The sequence below is a fragment of the Battus philenor genome, unplaced genomic scaffold, assembly GCF_028537555.1.
Source record: "Battus philenor isolate CCGP_79_NKW_IND1 unplaced genomic scaffold, ilBatPhil1.0.hap1 SCAF_18, whole genome shotgun sequence".
Classification (NCBI taxonomy): Eukaryota; Metazoa; Arthropoda; class Insecta; order Lepidoptera; family Papilionidae; genus Battus; species Battus philenor.
The window spans coordinates 1473093-1490528 of NW_027181680.1; the positions used below are offsets into that span (position 1 = coordinate 1473093).

The 17436-nt window shown below is 32.3% G+C and overlaps 3 protein-coding genes across 3 annotated transcripts; 1 reads left to right on the plus strand and 2 right to left on the minus strand.

Annotated features, from left to right (window-relative positions):
* Positions 1–980: 980 nt before the first annotated feature.
* Positions 981–8874, minus strand: Polr3D (RNA polymerase III subunit C53). The gene is made up of 9 exons (XM_068763642.1): positions 8621–8874; positions 7919–8031; positions 5596–5705; positions 4383–4512; positions 3542–3628; positions 2812–2915; positions 2381–2473; positions 2137–2256; positions 981–1184 (listed from the first exon to the last, which is right to left on the minus strand). Exons 1-9 carry the CDS (start codon positions 8779–8781, stop codon positions 1026–1028), a joined length of 1077 nt encoding a protein of 358 aa, XP_068619743.1. The 5' UTR covers positions 8782–8874; the 3' UTR covers positions 981–1025.
* A 431-nt stretch (positions 8875–9305) lies between these two features.
* On the plus strand, positions 9306–12526 carry LOC137920353 (uncharacterized). Its single transcript, XM_068763658.1, has 4 exons — positions 9306–9526; positions 9601–9843; positions 10067–10213; positions 12000–12526. Exons 1-4 carry the CDS (start codon positions 9439–9441, stop codon positions 12056–12058), a joined length of 537 nt encoding a protein of 178 aa, XP_068619759.1. The 5' UTR covers positions 9306–9438; the 3' UTR covers positions 12059–12526.
* Positions 12527–13224: 698 nt separating this feature from the next.
* On the minus strand, positions 13225–15480 carry Trs20 (TRAPP subunit 20). Its single transcript, XM_068763602.1, has 3 exons — positions 15260–15480; positions 14787–14936; positions 13225–13939 (listed from the first exon to the last, which is right to left on the minus strand). The coding sequence occupies exons 1-3, from the start codon at positions 15350–15352 to the stop codon at positions 13760–13762; spliced, it is 423 nt and encodes a 140-aa protein (XP_068619703.1). The 5' UTR covers positions 15353–15480; the 3' UTR covers positions 13225–13759.
* Between the last annotated feature and the right edge of the window lie 1956 nt (positions 15481–17436).

Genomic DNA, 17436 nt, shown 5'->3' on the forward strand with positions numbered 1-17436 from the left:
GGATCTCATTTTTGATTTGATCTCGCAGTGAAACCTCGAGCATAGCCCTCTTTGTTGCTCTCTGGGTGACATTGAGTCTTATGTGGCCTCGGATCATCACTGACAACAAATATTAGTCAAAGACCTTCGTCTTCAAACATTGCAGTATTTTGGACGAGAACAGGTTTCAGTGCTTCTCCAATCCATCCATTAGAAACCTGTTTTCAGTTTAAAAACCAGCAACTGTTTGAGTTTCTGGCCGGGTTTTAGCTGATTACCATTCCGATCCAGTGGTAGCTTACTGCATGTATTGTTAAAGTAATTGACTATTCAAAAGTGCATATATATGTTCTACTTGAATAAAGATAATTTAAATGGGAGCTTATGTCCAGTAGAGGACGTTGTGCGGCTGAAGTTTAATGATGATGAATATGTGCTGTTTTGTTCTAAGTGCAACACTGAAGAAACAGTCAACCATATCAGGCAGTTTTTTATACATATTGGTATCTTATGGCTTCAAACAGCCTCCCTCAAGATCTATGCATTTATAGGGATTGCCTAATCAACCAATAGCACGTCAAACATTAATTACTATTGCTGTCTCAATCGCACAGTGCCTACACGCAGACCTGTGCCGGTTCACTCACCCACGAGTTGTACTATGCAACATGTATAGATTTAGCGGCTAAATAAAGAAGTTGAATGGGGCAAGAGAACAAAGAAGCATAGGAACAAGCCAGAAGAGAATCAAGAAACAATTTGACTAGCAATATTAAATAGTGTTTCTTATATGTTCAATGAACCTTTACTCAATGACCTATCTCTTACAAAATTAACGGTTTGACCAAAAGGGAATGTTGTTAAATTTGCCAATACCAAATCATTTTTTGTCTGCAGCCATATAGATGTACATGTTTGAATCTTATTATTTTAAACATTTCTAATGTTTCATTGAATATGTTCATTTTTTTCAAGTCCATGTTGATAAGGAAATTAATAAGTAAAGTAAGTTTTGATATTTATAATCTTAACATTAAACTACACATTTATACAGCCATGTCATTAAAGAGTGTCTGCCAGTCGGGAACCACGTTCAGCTTGTGTTGCAGAGGCCCCAGCCCCACCAGGTTCGCCGAACGGGTGTTATGGTCCACGGCAATTGACACCGCCTCCTGGTGAAACGCCGCCTTCGTCCCTGGACACACCTGTGAATGATATTCATCATAATGTGAAACAGCTGTCTGAATCATTGAAATAAATATATTGTTGTTGATATATATCCACTTACACCGCATATATGCACCGTGTAAGATGACCTAATGAGAGCGGTAAACGCAAGTTTACAATGTGCGAACGGGTGCGCTGTGTGATCGAGCGAGATAGGACTATTGATCCGGTCTTTCATTGGTTGATTTTGAGCCATAGATTTATCTTTTTTTTCTAATTAGAAGGTTAAGATAAACAATGATCTTGAAAAATAGGCTGCATGTAAGTAGTATAATTGGACAAGTTTCCAGGGCATATTTGTACTCCCCTAATTTAGGTGGACGGAGACTCTTTTTGACTATAATAATTTTTTCGCAAGACTATATTTCCACATTCTTTTTTCATCCATCTCAGTGTCTTTCATTCCTTTCCAAAACTTGTTTTTCTTCCATACATCACCTCGTTTCTAATAACATCCCTCCAAATGCTATGGGTTAACAATAATGGAACTTGGTGTTTGGCACTAATTGGTATAACATTTTTTCTGAGGATGCCCCGTGGAGGGGTAAAACGTGTTGAGTGAATTAACGGTGGTAGTTGTGTAATTCGCATTGTTTGCCGCATGCGCATTTATGACCTGGCGGGCGGTGCACTTTATTGCACGACTACTGCTACATATCGGAAGTAACTATATATTAGTCCTTTTTTTACTTGGAATTATTATAATACAAAACTTTACTATATATTAGGATTTTCTAGAAAATGGAAATCAAAGAAAATGTCTGAATTTTCCATAGGATATATTTAGATCAAAACTCCTTTGGAATCTACGTTACTCTAATATTATAGAAGAGTTCGGTTTGATTCTGGTTTTCCTTCAGTTTAGATTTCTTGTATTCTTAAGATATACACAAGTGATCAATGTAAAATAATGTAGATGACGAAAGTTACCTCGAACATGGTGTCCCCCAGCATAAGCGTGACTTTGCCGGATCTTCGCACCTGCAGCTTGCCGATGCGACCCTCCTGGAGATCCGACAGCCTGCAGCGGTTGTCAGCTGCTTCTGGAGGCTGCAATGTGACCTGATAATCTTAAAACTTTTATAGCAAAGGTCTTGGCGAGGTAGTTAGGCCCCAAGGAAGCACCATTTTGTTATATGAATATATATTTATACAAATCTGGGAAAATACTAACCGTGTCATCAACAGAGTCCGAAGGCCGGGACCGGATGGCGGAGTCATCGTCGCGGGTGCTCGGCCCCCCGCGACCCGGTAGCGAGTCTGGCAGCTGATCGAGTTCAAAAAAAATCAAAATGATGCATTCTATTATCTAATTTTAAAAATTATTGTCCTATAGCAAATGGTTTTTGGCCTCATAATTAGAGGTCGTACATTCGGATACATTGTGATTTCAAATATAGAAGAGACTGCAATGAGTTACTATAATGCTACCGCAACCGCTGTACCGCGCCTTAGGAAAGAGCGGCGGGGAGGAGACTGAGGAAAAAAGGAACGGAACGGCCAGTAGTCCCCCACTCGTAAAATTGATATTACTCTCTTTTAAAACATACCGAGGCTTAAATTAGAAATATATATAAAATAGAATAAAAGTTGATGTATAAAGACCTGTAATAATATGAGAGTGGGTTTGTCGCTCCGCAGAAGGTTCAGGACGTTGGTATCCTCGAACTCACTGGGGAGGGCTTTCTCTTCCACGCCGACGTCTGTCACTGTATAATAAATGATATATATTTTTAACAATACTCTACATATATTCATCATCATATGAGCTGATAGACGAAGATCATCGCTATGACCGGTCTACACCTTGGGACTTCCAACTTAACTACGCCGTCTGGCCATCTAGTGGGGGCTTACCTACGACATGTCTCTCGGCAATTATGACAAAGCGCAAACAGATGTCGTTCTTTTATCAATATTTTTTAAATCGAGATACGGAACTCGGTAATCGATGTATAATCGAAATTGATGAATCGATTCATTGAAACATAGGCGTTGGTAGTTTCCATGATCTAGGATTTTTTTTCCGTTTTTCCACTTTATATGTTTTTTTAAAGTACTTTTGTGCATTATTTCACTTATGATATTTATTCAAACAAATAGAAAAAAAACATAGACAAAGCTTAGCTCCTTCCATACTTTTTTATAGGTTATCAATAATATCCAATTTTTTTACTGTTATTTTAATATTATTATATTGTCATGGAATTTATTTATTAAAAGAAAACTAGATCATCATGGTCAAATTGGCCATATACCATGTCAATTGAGAATATATCAACAACGATTAAATTTTAGATCAATATTCTCCAGAAAAAAATAAAATAAAACTTACTCGGACAATCATCTTCTGTGGGTTCTTCCTTAACAACAACTTCCTGCTTTATCTTCACTGTAGGCTTTGTTTGGATGTGTGACAAACCTAAAACGCAAATAAGTATTATTTTGTTTTGTGTAAACAATGTGCCTTCCGTAGCATGTCCACCACTTCACAAATTCTTCCCATAAGCCAGTTGGAAGCAGTTTGCATCTAGCTATTTCCGATGCTCTTAACCACACTTTCTGTCCACCTTGTAAATGTCCAAGCTACTATCGCCAACCCGTGATCTCCACTCCAGAACCTTGAGGCTGAAGCAGCCACTTGTCCTGTACACTATGTAGACTGTTCATTACCACTTCAACTTGTCAATTCACTAGGCTATTTCGTCTCATCTCCTCATTTCTCATAGAGAAATACCAAGCACAGCCGTCTCCAGGGCTCTTTAAGCAACTGCAAGCTTGCCGATGAGGCGCGAAATGAGAGATCACATTTCTATATTACTCTTATACGTGTAAACAGCATTAACTTTATAAAAAATAATTTCATTAAATTTCTCTCTTAGATTCCTTAAGTTTAATATTAAAGACTGGAGATTTCACAGCACATTGTTACTGCCAGTCATAACGGTGTTGTCGCTAGTGAAATACTGCACTATAGTGCTACCGATACCGCTGTACCGCGCCTTAGAAAAGCGTGGGGAGGTGGGGAACTAATGAGACGGAGCGGCCATTACTCTCTCCCGTCTCGCCGCGCTTTTCTAAGGCGCGGTACATCAGTTTCGGTTGCATTATAGCTAGATGTTAGATATTTCGAATATTCATTCAAGTAAAAGCATGTAAAATTGTTGAAAACGCACCATCATCCATTGGCAGTTTAACCGGGGCGTCAGTATCAAAAATGCGCTTGAAGTCTTCGACCTCTTCATCACCTTCGCCACTGCCACCAGCTACCGATTTGATCTTCTCCTCTTCCAGTTCTTTGTCGATCTAGAAAAAATTGCCACTTTATAAATTTTTGTCAGTAGTGCAAAACAAGTTTACCAAACTTTTACAAACAAAACAAAAGGATGTACAGAATAAAAAACACAGATTAAGAAACGAGAGTTAGCAACACATCTAGTTATAGAGACAGACGTTGGACTCTAAGAGTCACAGATTGGAAAGCATCGGTCACAGGGAAACAAAGAGTGGGTAAACATATTGGTCTTGGTATTGTGAAAATAGGTGGACACAACAGGTACTTCTGGAAAACAGTCCATTATCATAAAGAATATCATGGTCTGTGGATCTAGCCATGTTAAAATGTTCACAATGACCAGATGAAACTTTAAAAGTTGAATTCCATTCTTAATGTGCTTTCATTGGAAGTGGTAATAAACCTACAATCATACTAGATAAAGGCATCGCTGGAGTTTCTTCTTCCTTCCTCATCCAGTGCTTTCTGAAGTGTGTGCTTGGTTTGGTAGAAGTTAATACTGTTAGCCCGGAGGCTTTTACAGCTTCATCAGAACTGAGTTCGGAAGCGGAAGGGTCCTTGAACTTAAAATTAAAATAGAAACTGGACAGAGGCATTCCAGTTGCACAAAGTCGTTCACACGTAGTGAACTGCTTTACACAAGTATAGCTATGTAGTGTTGATGGACGGCAGCGTGGACCAAAGGCGAGTCAAGTATGGATCTGGATCTAACCTAGGTTCATCCACGCTGTTCACGGTTAGTGACCGGGCGACAGTACTTCTGAAGTGTTAGTTGTGATTTTAGTTAGATAGTAGCAACTGACCCAGCTGAGGTTAGGCACTCTCGGCCACCCTTGTGTAAGAATGCTAAGTAGGTATTATCAACTAGTGATTGCCCAGGCCGAGGTACCTTTACAGGGGCCCTTGAACTAGTCACTCTATGAAGCATTCACTTTAAGAACTCGATGGCCTATTCTGTAAAATACTCTTCTAGAAGTCTTTGAAATTCGCTACTTTAAAAGATGTGCCACCCTAAAACCAGTGGAATCTTCAAATGCCATTTGAGCAACAGCGACACTCCAGTACAAGAAAAATTATAGTTTTTGATTTCATACCTTAATGATATCCTTAACTCTAATGGTGGGTTTTTGTGGTGCAGGACTTGAATCTGCTTCGCGGGCATAAGATGCACCACGGCTGTAACTTCTCTCCGCACTTCCCAAACCTGAATTTGTATATCAATTTATTATGTAATACATATCTATGACATTATTTGTAATAAGTATCTAACTATATATTTCAAGTATTATTAAAGTACATACTGTATACATAGTATAGTATTCGGCGATAAATATTGCACATAGAGCTTTCGAAAGAGACAATCGGCTAATTTCGGCTTCTTAGAGAGTTATCTCTGTCGCACGAAATACAATGACTGACAAAACGACACATAAGTAGAAGTGAAGCAGAAATTAGCCGATTGTCTTTTTCTAAAGGTCGATGCGCAATTTCGCTGGGTGCTGTACAAGTATTTTACATACAATAATAACACTATTATTATGTATACACAGAATTATTATGATCAGGGTGTGGATGTGTTTTAAACACCAGAAGGGATGCTTTTAGCTGAACAATGCCATTAAAAGTTCTCCTTACGAATTGTAATTTTTAAATATATAATGAATTATTATTTAAAATACAAATAAAAATTTGTGAAAGTAATCACAAAAATCCCGAATGATTTGATTGATGATTTCTCTTAGATAAAGTCGCATTTGAATTAGTTAGTAGTAGTTTTTAGATTAATTATATTATTATAAGAACACTCAGTTTGATTACAATTTTTACTAGATTGGTTTCTTTTGTTACAAATTACTAATTCCTTCATGGGTTGAAGTGTACGGATATATAATAAAGTTACAAAAGATATCATAGACCAGGGGTGGCCAAGCTCCTTAACAGTACTAGGCATTTTCTGAAAATTTGTAATTTTTCTTGAACCACAATTAAATACGTATTTAAAAGGCATGCAATATACAAAAAAATTACATATAAATATGTACAGAATATTTTTATTAAATTCAAATATTAATGATTAAACACATTTATTTCACTCTTGATAATTCTTTAAAATTTGATATATAACATGTCTTTTGTAACTTCGCAGTAATTCTTTCAGACACTGTTAATACTGATTGGTGTTTGGTATATTTAATTTCCGATATATTTTTAATAATAATAAAAAAATTAAAAGGTAGCTTGGCTACTTATATTTTGAGCCACAAATAATCTTTCAAAGAGCTGCATGTGGCTCGGGAGCTGCAAGCTGACCACCTTTGTCATAGACATTTTTATTCATAGTTTTAAATCTAAAATTATAAATATATTACTAAATAAATCTTATTGTAGCATTTAAGTGTTTTTAATTGATTAAAATGTATGGATCTTTGTTGACTCATTTACACAATATATAAAGATTATAATGAAGTCATAGGAACAAAAATATTAAATTTTATTTAAAAAAGCAACTGTTGAATTTCTGGCTGACTCTTGCCAACAGATCTGCATTCTGAGCCAGCGGTAGCTTACTACTTATAATGTTAAAATAACTATAAATTCAAAAGCTCATGTAAATGTCTACTTGGATAATATATTTTGAACTTGAATCCTCACATTCTTTCCCTGACCTATACAGGTGCTCACTACAAGTTATTTTATGTGGTCAGTAAATAATGAACAGTGACAGGCAGCTGATTTATACAAAAATAAGAATTGCTTCCGGATTAGCACATGCTTTATTGATTATAAAACATTATAGGTAGTTTGTTTTCTGTGAGTATTACTGGTTTAAATAGATAGTTATTCTACCCACATGCAAAATACCTACTTTGAAATGTAGTTTCTAGTATAACCCTTATACTACTACTAAATATTCTACTGTAACAATTTTACAAAAGGTAGTTTTATTTTTCTTAAATGGCAACACTACTCGTCCCCGCCATTCTTTTGTGACAACTTCCGGTGAGAGTGGTGGGGTTAAAACAGTGTATTGATTATTGAGTAAGGAGCTCGGGAGTCATTCAATAACCATCGAGGTGATAAGTTGTCTAGTGGAAACCATGCTAGTTGGCTGATAAAAGTGTTAAAATTAGAATAAAAGTATTTACTGTGCTGTGAATTGGAGTTTTTCTAATATTAACAAAAATTTTAATTAATTAGTCTTTATAAACTAACTAGAATAACAGATCATTCTGAGTATATACATATAGCAACACAATAATTATAGTTTTAAGCACTTACAAAATTTTCCATACATGTTTTATGCCCCATGTCTTGTCTATGCAGGCTGGTTACCACAACTAACTGGCACTATTGGGTTTTATGCACTATATAATAAATAAAAATAAAATTATATTAGTAACTTAATTTCAGACCTACCTTCAGAAAACACACCCGTTGATTTGATAATGCTTGGACCATTCTTTTTGTTTCTTCTGTTCTTTTTCTCCTTGTCTTCTTTTTTCTGCTCTCGATTATGTACAGTAGTTGGGCTGAATGTGATACAAATGTATTAATAATTATTATTCTAACTAGGTCATATTTCATAATTATTGAAAACTATTATAAACTAATAATTCATTATTAAAATAAGAACATCATTTAAATTTTAAAGTCTGAATACAACAGTCTGGCCAAAGAGGTACTAAACTAACAATTTAACAAAAATTTCAGATGACTTAAATTCTATAAAGATTATGGCTGGTATTTGTGATAAAAAGTAACTAGTTTTATAAGAAAATTACAATAAAGTAGTAGTTTCTTGGACTCCACAGATTTTAATAACTAAATTAATAGATTAAAAAAAATTATGGTCACAAAAGTTCTTCTTCTCAGGTAGCGTAGTTTTTTAATATGTGATTTCATTTACATTAAACAAAATGTGAATGAAATGCAATCACATAAATTCTATCTTAACCTTTCTTTCTTAAAATCAAAATACTCTTAGCTTTGACTTTATATACGACTACGACATATTCGTGTTATTAAATATAAATTGTTGGTGTGTTAACCTTTAGAATTCAATTAAAAACCATCGTAAGCGCGATAGAAAAACTAAATCATATAAATTAACAAACATACCCCTTGTTTTTACTTCTTGTTACATTTAAATTAGGAGTAAACACTTTTTTATTAAGTTTAACACCGCCGAGAGAAAGATCACGCGGAGGCTTAAACGATGCCAGCCTCTGTAATGGATCAGATCCAACACCGTTTGGTGTTTTATCGTCAGGATTCGACATGTCAAATGCAATTAATTACTTTCATTAATATGTTTCAATTGTGTGATAACTAAAGTAACAAATATCAAGTAAATCAGCTGGTTAGTGAACAATTTGTAAGATATCGTAAACATTGACTTGTCAAAATAAGGCCAACAGATAATAAATAAGTGACATTTGGAAACATTTTTTAAGTTATAATTTATTTTCCTAATATTAACATGAATTATGGACTTCAATGATTGATAAATAAAATTATTTAAATATAGTTATTTATTGTAATAAAAGTAACCTTAGTTTGCTAGCATACTAAAGTAATATTAATGAGTATTTAATAAAACTTTCCGACACTGTCTAAAGGCTTTTTTTCGTCGAAATTAACATTATGTGTTTTTATATTATGTCCGTACATGCAAAATAAATATATCCAAGATTTATTTTGCATGTACCTTTCCATATTCCAGCTTTAGGATTTAAAGTCTAAAGACGGATGTATTAATTATCTGTAATAAATTCAGCCCGAAAGATTGGCAGTGTTGTTATAATCGTCAGTTACAATCCAGTTTGAATAACTATTTTGAAACATTAACGGTTCTCTGAAGCTCGATTGCGTTGTAAATTGTTTCTCATAGAATATATTTCTTTTAACTCGGTTATTTCCAATTTATCGCTGCTATTATGGCGGAATCTCTGTTTGATATATTTGGAGATCACATCACCAGACAGGCGATGAAAAATGTGTCGCGCCAACCTTTGTGCAACATTGGTAAGTTTTATTAATCTAACATTTATATTGTTGTATTTAGGTTATATTTAATTACATTGTTAAATTGTATGTAGAAAATATGGGAAAGACCGCGTCATCTGGACCTATTAAACCAAATGAACCAGTGAAAAAGTTGGGGGAGGTGAAGAAATCTTTCCTGTCGAATACCGGCAAAGCGCTGCAAAGTACTCCAGCTCGCCAAGTATTTTCGCCAAGGACTGTCAATGTCTCAGCGCTGATCTATACGGACAGTGAGGATAATGGTAAAACATGTACTTACGAAGACTTGGAATTCACAAGGCCTTTTTGCAAATATGGTAAGTAAATCGTTCATATTGTTGCTTTCCGTAATAATGCTACTTAAACATTCGTAACGATTTATTTTATATAAAAAAGTTTCTCAAATATTTAGAATTTATTGTAACTAAGATTTTTTTCTTTTTTTTTTGCACTAAACTCTCTGATAACTACACTAAATGTTAATTCTAGATTATATATTTAATTCAAGACTCAATTATATTTATGGTATTATTAATACAGATAACTACAACAGAGATTTATTTGACTACCTTCCCCTGCCTGAAGTAGATGTAGCCAAGCATATCTCACCTCCATGTACTCCTCAACCAGAGATTAGAAGGCATTCCCTGGATCTGGAATGTTCATATCAAGATGAATTTTTTACAGGTAATTAAAAATATTTACAATTGACTACAGCAAAGTTAGGGTAGTATGGAGATAATTTTAAGTAATTAATCTTTTTAACAAAACCGTCTAATTAAATATTTCATATTGAAGTTTATTTAGTAACAAACCACAGTATCTATTATCTTGTCTCATTGAAATCATTTTTTGTTGGGTACAATATGCAACAAATAAGCCATTTTCAACAGTTCGTTAGAAACTACCACATATAATAAGAAACAGATTAACTATTTTTGAACTAGTAATAATGCTAAAGGCTTTAGAATTTACAGTTTTAAATTTTAAAATAAAAATATGAAGTCTTAGTTGTAAATGTCTTTAAATAATGGTGTTACGTTTTTACACTTACTCTCATCTTAAATGATAAAACTATATTTAGAAACTACTCTAACTTTGCTGCATTAGAACTGCAGAACTAACAATAGCTAAAAGAAATGCTATTCTGAAGTGGCAGGGCATCCTTCTCGTGATGGTCGTTGGAGCCAAGTTTCTCAAGTAGTGACCACTTGCTGGTAGATGCAGTGTTGGTAGACCTCCTAGGTGGAACAACTACATAGTCAAGATTGTGAGAAGTCACTGGATGTGAGCCGTGCACAACTGGTCATTGTGATGATCTTTAGAGGAGGGATGATAATTTCTACCAAACCTTAATTTATAGCAACTTTATCGATTTTAAAAAAGCATTATACCTGTTTGTTTAATAGTTTGTTTTCTAAATTTACTCGCATAAGCAGGTATACTTGTATACTATATTAGTTTAGGTATATGTGTATATTTGTTAATGACAAACATGTTGTTACAAAGAGTCCCGTTATAAAGTATAATACTTACACATGTAAGAAATCAACAAGACTAGAAATATAATTAATAAACTGTACTACCTTGTGGACCATTATCTGTTTGTCTGCGGGCAGAAACTCTATAATTTATCATGTTAAATTAGCCCATAGACACCCACTGCAAGGCATAAGTCTTCCTAAAAAAATATCTATGGGAGGATAGGTATTATGGTATACAGAGGATGCGGCTGCCTATTCTATATAATTAATTCACAAATTGTGAATTATATAACATCATATACTGGGAATTGAACCACCAACCTATGATAGCAAATCTTAGTCCTTACATCACAGCTGCTAGTGCTGTACTATCTACCTTGTTCTAACTAATTAAATTATTGATCAGCAAGCGACTACCATTACTTACGAAAAAAAAATCTATATCTAATATATAAAATTCTTGTGTCACAGTGTTCGAACTTGAACTCCTCTGAAACGGCTTGACTGATTTTTACCAAATTTAATATGCGTATTCAGTAGGTCTGAGAATCGGCTACTATCTATTTTCTATACCCCTAAGTGATAAATGTTGTTCACACTTAAATTTTTATTTTTTTTTTAACGAAATTTTTTGTTTTTATTTTTTTATGATACAGCATACAAGAATACATACAACCATAAATTTTCACCCCTCTACGATCAACCCTTATTTTTTATTTGTAAATTAAAATATCATTTTTTTTTTGCAAAACAACGTTTGCGGGATCAGCTAGTAATATATTATATTGATATTGCATTTTGAACTATAAGTTACACTTATTTTAAATTCATTTTAGAAAAAATGGACAGAAATTTTTAAATTTACCTTTAAAACACCTATACCTAGTGGTATATATTTGCACACATCACAAAATAATGTTCAGTTCACCAGATTGTTTTAATTATTATATTTCCAATATGGCTAATATTGTAATAATTGTTTCTTCCAGATGACTTCTCATGTGGAAGCATTCCAGATGATGACCTTGGCTTACCAAAGATCTATTGATTGATCTGTGAATATACCCGATTTTTTGACAGGAATTATTCAAGAAGCCAGATATGCTAATACATTAGGAATAATTCGCCTCCACCGCCTATTAGTGATCCATGCATACAGGAAGCATATATATTAGTAATATTGTATAATAATAATAATAATGGTACAAATTAAGTTTTATAATAAGTTTTTATTTAATAACAACTTTGTTTATTTGGCGTTACAGTGAGCCAACTTTTGATTTTTAGTAAAACATGCCACAAACATTTCTAAAAGAAAAATGGTAATGTATTAAAATTTGTTCAGTCAAAAATCTCAGTCAATTATTTAATTTTATGATTTTATGATGTAAAGAAACCACATATTTCCTGAATTGTTCTGATATTCTCTGGTTGTTAAAATTTTCAATTAAAAAGGATAATCTTTTACACAAATTTGATAAATTATAATTAATGATTTTTTATTATTGATGATTATAAATACAATTTTACTAATAATTCCAATGTGTTGTAAAAATATTTTGTAAACACAACATATTACAACTACATTAACACTAATATTTGGGTAATATGTTTATTATTTGTGAATTAAAATTTTTGATTATTTAAAAATAGTGTTTATTTACATTACCTTTATACAAGAAAAGCTTATATCTATTTACATTAGATATTATCTGTATTTTAAAATAACATGGTTTTGCAGTAAAAAATATATACAGTACCCAAATGATAAATATTGCACATCAATCTTTGGAAAGAGGCAACTAATTTCCGCTTTGTAGAGCGTTATCTCTGTCGCACGAAATACAATGACTGACAAAACGTCACATAAGTAGTGTGTACAAAGATGGTGCTATATGATGCCGTAATTAGCCAATTATCTTTCCAAAGGTCCATGTGCCATATTTATCACTGGATACTGTATTTTCATCATCTTTAGGGTGATGAGATAATAAAATGCTGTATATGTTAGATCAGCCTATACATTATATATTTTATCAGATTGTGATACAAATAAGTTATCTCTGCATTATAACTTATTGTGCAAACAAAAAACAAATTTGTGTGTACAGATTTATTGATTGCAAGCACCGCTACCTACTATACAATCATATCTGGTACATTCAAACGCACCGTCTTGGCTTGCGGCCGATGCGACGATAAGACTAAGTACACTGTCATCTATACCACTTGATAACCATCTGGTCTCTTCAGAAATGAGGTTGAATCACATAACACAAGTGACACCAATCGCTTAGTGTACTAGTAACAAGTATACCAATTTATTCAACATGTAACATTTTCTTTACTGTTTGGCCCACTAGCTATAATTTAATCAAAATAGATGCTTGGATGGTATTTCCTATATTACATGCGTGTTCTTGGCCAAATGCAGACAAAAATTAACTTTAAATATTAATAATTTTCTATAATTTCTTGTTACACTCTTTAGCCAGCAGTGGTAGAAAATCTAGTGTCAGTCACCAATGACACTGATATGGCCTTAACTGCGGTTGTGACTCTCAAAATGCTAAATTTAAAAAAAAAATCTTGTATATTAAATATGTCAAGAATTAATCATAAATAAAATTTATTAAATGTAGAAAAGCTATGATGAATTTGGACACCATCCAGGAGTTGTCTCCATGTTCATATATACATCATTTTTTAAAATATGGTTCACATATTCTTGTCTCTTCTACCAAATTGGTTATGTTAAATATTTCTTGCCAAGAAACTGTACTTTTTTCTCAAAAGCAGGTAATGTTATAAGTGTATCCTCTTTGTAAAATGGATTCAGCATAAGCTTAATATATGCCTCATAAACACCATTGAAGAAGTTCTTGATTCCATCTTCATTGTGTGCATCATGGACCATGACAAACCTCATCTGAGAACATAAAACGTTAGATATATATTTTTTCTGCCTTTGCACGCACATGTAAAAGGTAAGTACATTACAAAAAACAATTCCAGGAACATTAGTTGTTCCAAATTTAAATTGGTCTCTTAGACTCTTGTTCCCAATGCAATATCATATAAAATATGAAGTATGTTTTGATGGAGCACCCAAAAAGAGTCTATCTTATAAAATACAGGGTGGTTATAGGTGCCAAAACTTTAAAGTGGTGAATATATGTCATTTGTCAGCAAAAAGCTTTTACGCATATATCTAATCATCCTATACAAAATGATCTCTCCGAAATATGTTGAATGAATTTATTTTTTTATAATCAAATGTGACAAGCTATTAACTTCAGCATATAAGGACATAAGATAACAGATATTTTTTTCTTAATTATCATTAATTTTTTTCATATATTTTGTAATTTTTTATTTTAAAATATACTGTACATTCACCATTTTAAATATATTATTCATGTAGTACAGTTTGGATATTTTATAGGTAACTCTAACAAAATTTTCATGACTGTGTTCATAGAAAGGTAAATGCTGGTCAAGATGCAGTTTAGATATCCTATACTAATATATAAACCATATTATTTGGTCAACCAATATAAAAGTTATAGTTTAGTGACTAAACTTCGCCTTTTAGTTCATTGACAAGAAACTTACTGCTACTCAAGAAGTTGCTAAATGCAAGCAGTGTAAGACCAGTCATTGTAGAGATTTTTGAGTGGGATCTACACTTTGTAGTGGGTGTCTAATGGTTGAAGTGATGATCATAAAGAAATACTACACATAAAAAGTTTTCAATAAAATTAAGAAAATTTTACCTGACTAGCAGTCACAAATGCTGACACAAACCACTGGTTAAACTTATCAACTGACTTTAAGTATGTGTTTGTCACCTTCCACATGTGCTCATCCACTAGGTCCAGTGCAGCATGAGCTATGAACTGAATAAGGTGCCTGTTGTCTTCTTTCTACAAAAATCTTTAAATAAGTTGTTTTGCATCGGCAATTATTGTTAACTTACATGAAAAACTTCATTTACATCTAACATATGTTTGTATGATACAAAGATATAAATGAAAAGAAAGTTTCATAAGAACAATAAATCTTGTTTTTTTTTTAAATGAATATCGGTGTATTTGTGTGTCTACGTCTATGTATGAAAGAGGTAGGTATATATGAAACCAGAACAGCTGCATAAGAGCCCTACATCTAAAACCTTAACAATATATTAGTTAATTATACTACCATGATATAAGTAAAAACTTGAATTTCAATTGTGATTATCACAAACCTTGACTTCTTTCGTAACTGGAATAAAATCCATTTCAAAAATAGGATTATCCGTATGTCCTACGATAACGAAATAATATGTGCCCGCCATCATTAATATTTAAAAAAATCAATTACAACTAATTGAAACCAATGATAACTAATTAGCCTTTCACAAAAGTTATTTGAAAAACATTTTTAAATATATAGACGAGTTTACAAAACATTTATTGCAAACCCTAAATAATGTTACGAGACATTGACAGTGTTTGACGTATGCCAAAATAACTGCCCAGCCGTTCCATTATAAGAAGTATAAAAGTAATAAATAATAGTAAGTCATAAAGAGTGGAACGTAAGAAAATAAAAATTTAGTTATATTATCATCACTTTAGCCGTAGGATTTCAAGTGTCGGATATAGAAGTCCCTCAGGATTTTTTAATAAAACCAAGTTAGTTTATGTCAAGTAAATATTAAGGTAAATAATTAATAAAATTATTAACGTTACACCAGCGTTGTTATAAATTTACAATAACAATAAAAGACAAGGACTACTCTTTACAGCTAGCATTAAATTTAATAAAGTTAACATACACTTTACTCAAATTTTACTAAGATTCTAATCTATTACTTTAACATAGTACCGAGAAGTATAATATATTGATATCCGCGGAAAATTCATCTCCACATATTAATATAAGAGTTATAAAAATTATTTTAAATTAGTCGCTATTAACCAGCCATGGAAGAGGATTATTGAAAATAATAAATAAGCACAACCCTTAAATTTCGTTCTTTATTGGCTGTATTTTTAATATCACTTTCACTTTCATTTTATAAATAAACTATAAAAAAATTGTTGAATTTCCCGCGTTATTTAGTTAATTTACTTTAGTAGTTTTAACAGATATTTGAACTTTCATCGTTTAAGCAAAAATGAGTGGTAAGTTATATTATAAAATAAGTTCTATTTTGTGTATATTATATTTATTTTTTCTTTTAGACTAACAGCACTTTTCTTAGATTCATTGATGATACCAATTCGTAAGTTAATGGTGTGGCAAGTCGACGGTTGGAAAAAATATATCTGCAATGAACGCCACTTAGAACTACGAAGTCACTGCGACCAATTGCTCATAACTTCCGAAAACAAAATTTTAGAATCGATAAGCACAAAAGGAAAGATAAAGGGTATCTATAAAGAAGATGTTTTGGTTTTATTCATAAACCAAAAATCTCTGGTGACAGTTTTTTTATTCTATACTTTGATTTTTTAAATATTCACGGTATTTATAGATTTCCGTTTCCATTTTAGATACGTAAAATAAAGTTTCTAATAGAGTTGAATTCCAGTCAATGTTATGGTGAACTAAGTAAATTTTTTCCTATTGTCAGTCACAATTCTAAGCAATTTAAAAATGAAGTAATACCTATATATCGAAATGTTAATGATGTGATTTCGCATGCGTTGGATAAAAATGGTATTTCAAATAGATATATATATAATAAACACTTTATTTAAGGCGTAAAAGCAATCAAACATAATGTCAAATACACCTTTACTGTTTCCAGACACCAGTACGAGTTCAGATCTACCACCATCATTTAAGAATTTCGTTAAACTTTGTCTTTTAGATCCGTCATTTCCAAGTTTCGTGCAGGAAGTACAAAGTATTGTTAATTCTGCAACAGACAAGTAAAATCGTAAACTTTTTTAAAAAATTTAAACTTTGTAGGTATTTTGTTAGAAAGATAAATACAGATTTTTCTTAATATATTAGAGAATAAACATTAAAACCTTTTAGATTTTTTAAGAAACCAAATCAATTATTTAAATTACACAATATATACTTAAATTACAAAATCTTATAGGAGAAAAATTGTAAATTATAAAGTTGCGTCAATTTTTTTTAGTTTCTTTATTAAATACCTTTTACGTAATTAATATATTCTAATGTCAAAAAAGTAAGAATGCCTTCAATACGGCTTATGTTATATGTGCTATTTAAATTTAATCATAGGTGGTTTTGGTTCTACCTATGGCCATAATCTCTAAAGTCAAGAATATTTGTATTGATCCACAACCTTAGGTAATTAAGCAGAAAAACATGGTATTGTTAAATAAGTTTACACAATAATAAAAAAAATTACGTTACCTCACAAAACCATTACAAGTTTTAGACAATCCAATACTTTAA

What these genes read in the sequence shown, in the direction of transcription:
- LOC137920353 (XM_068763658.1), top strand. Translation starts at nt 9,439, where the DNA reads ATGGCGGAATCTCTGTTTGATATATTTGGAGATCACATCACCAGACAG. An exon ending in CCAACCTTTGTGCAACATTG is followed by an intron (nt 9,527 to 9,600) that starts GTAAGTTTTATT and finishes AATTGTATGTAG; the next exon opens with AAAATATGGGAAAGACCGCG. An exon ending in AAGGCCTTTTTGCAAATATG is followed by an intron (nt 9,844 to 10,066) that starts GTAAGTAAATCG and finishes TTATTAATACAG; the next exon opens with ATAACTACAACAGAGATTTA.
- Polr3D (XM_068763642.1), bottom strand. Translation starts at nt 8,781, where the DNA reads ATGTCGAATCCTGACGATAAAACACCAAACGGTGTTGGATCTGATCCA. An exon ending in CCACTCTCATATTATTACAG is followed by an intron (nt 2,474 to 2,811) that starts GTCTTTATACAT and finishes GAACTCGATCAG; the next exon opens with CTGCCAGACTCGCTACCGGG. An exon ending in CGGACTCTGTTGATGACACG is followed by an intron (nt 2,257 to 2,380) that starts GTTAGTATTTTC and finishes GTCACATTGCAG; the next exon opens with CCTCCAGAAGCAGCTGACAA.
- Trs20 (XM_068763602.1), bottom strand. Translation starts at nt 15,352, where the DNA reads ATGATGGCGGGCACATATTATTTCGTTATCGTAGGACATACGGATAAT. An exon ending in CAGTTACGAAAGAAGTCAAG is followed by an intron (nt 14,937 to 15,259) that starts GTTTGTGATAAT and finishes AGATTTTTGTAG; the next exon opens with AAAGAAGACAACAGGCACCT. An exon ending in CATTTGTGACTGCTAGTCAG is followed by an intron (nt 13,940 to 14,786) that starts GTAAAATTTTCT and finishes TTATGTTCTCAG; the next exon opens with ATGAGGTTTGTCATGGTCCA.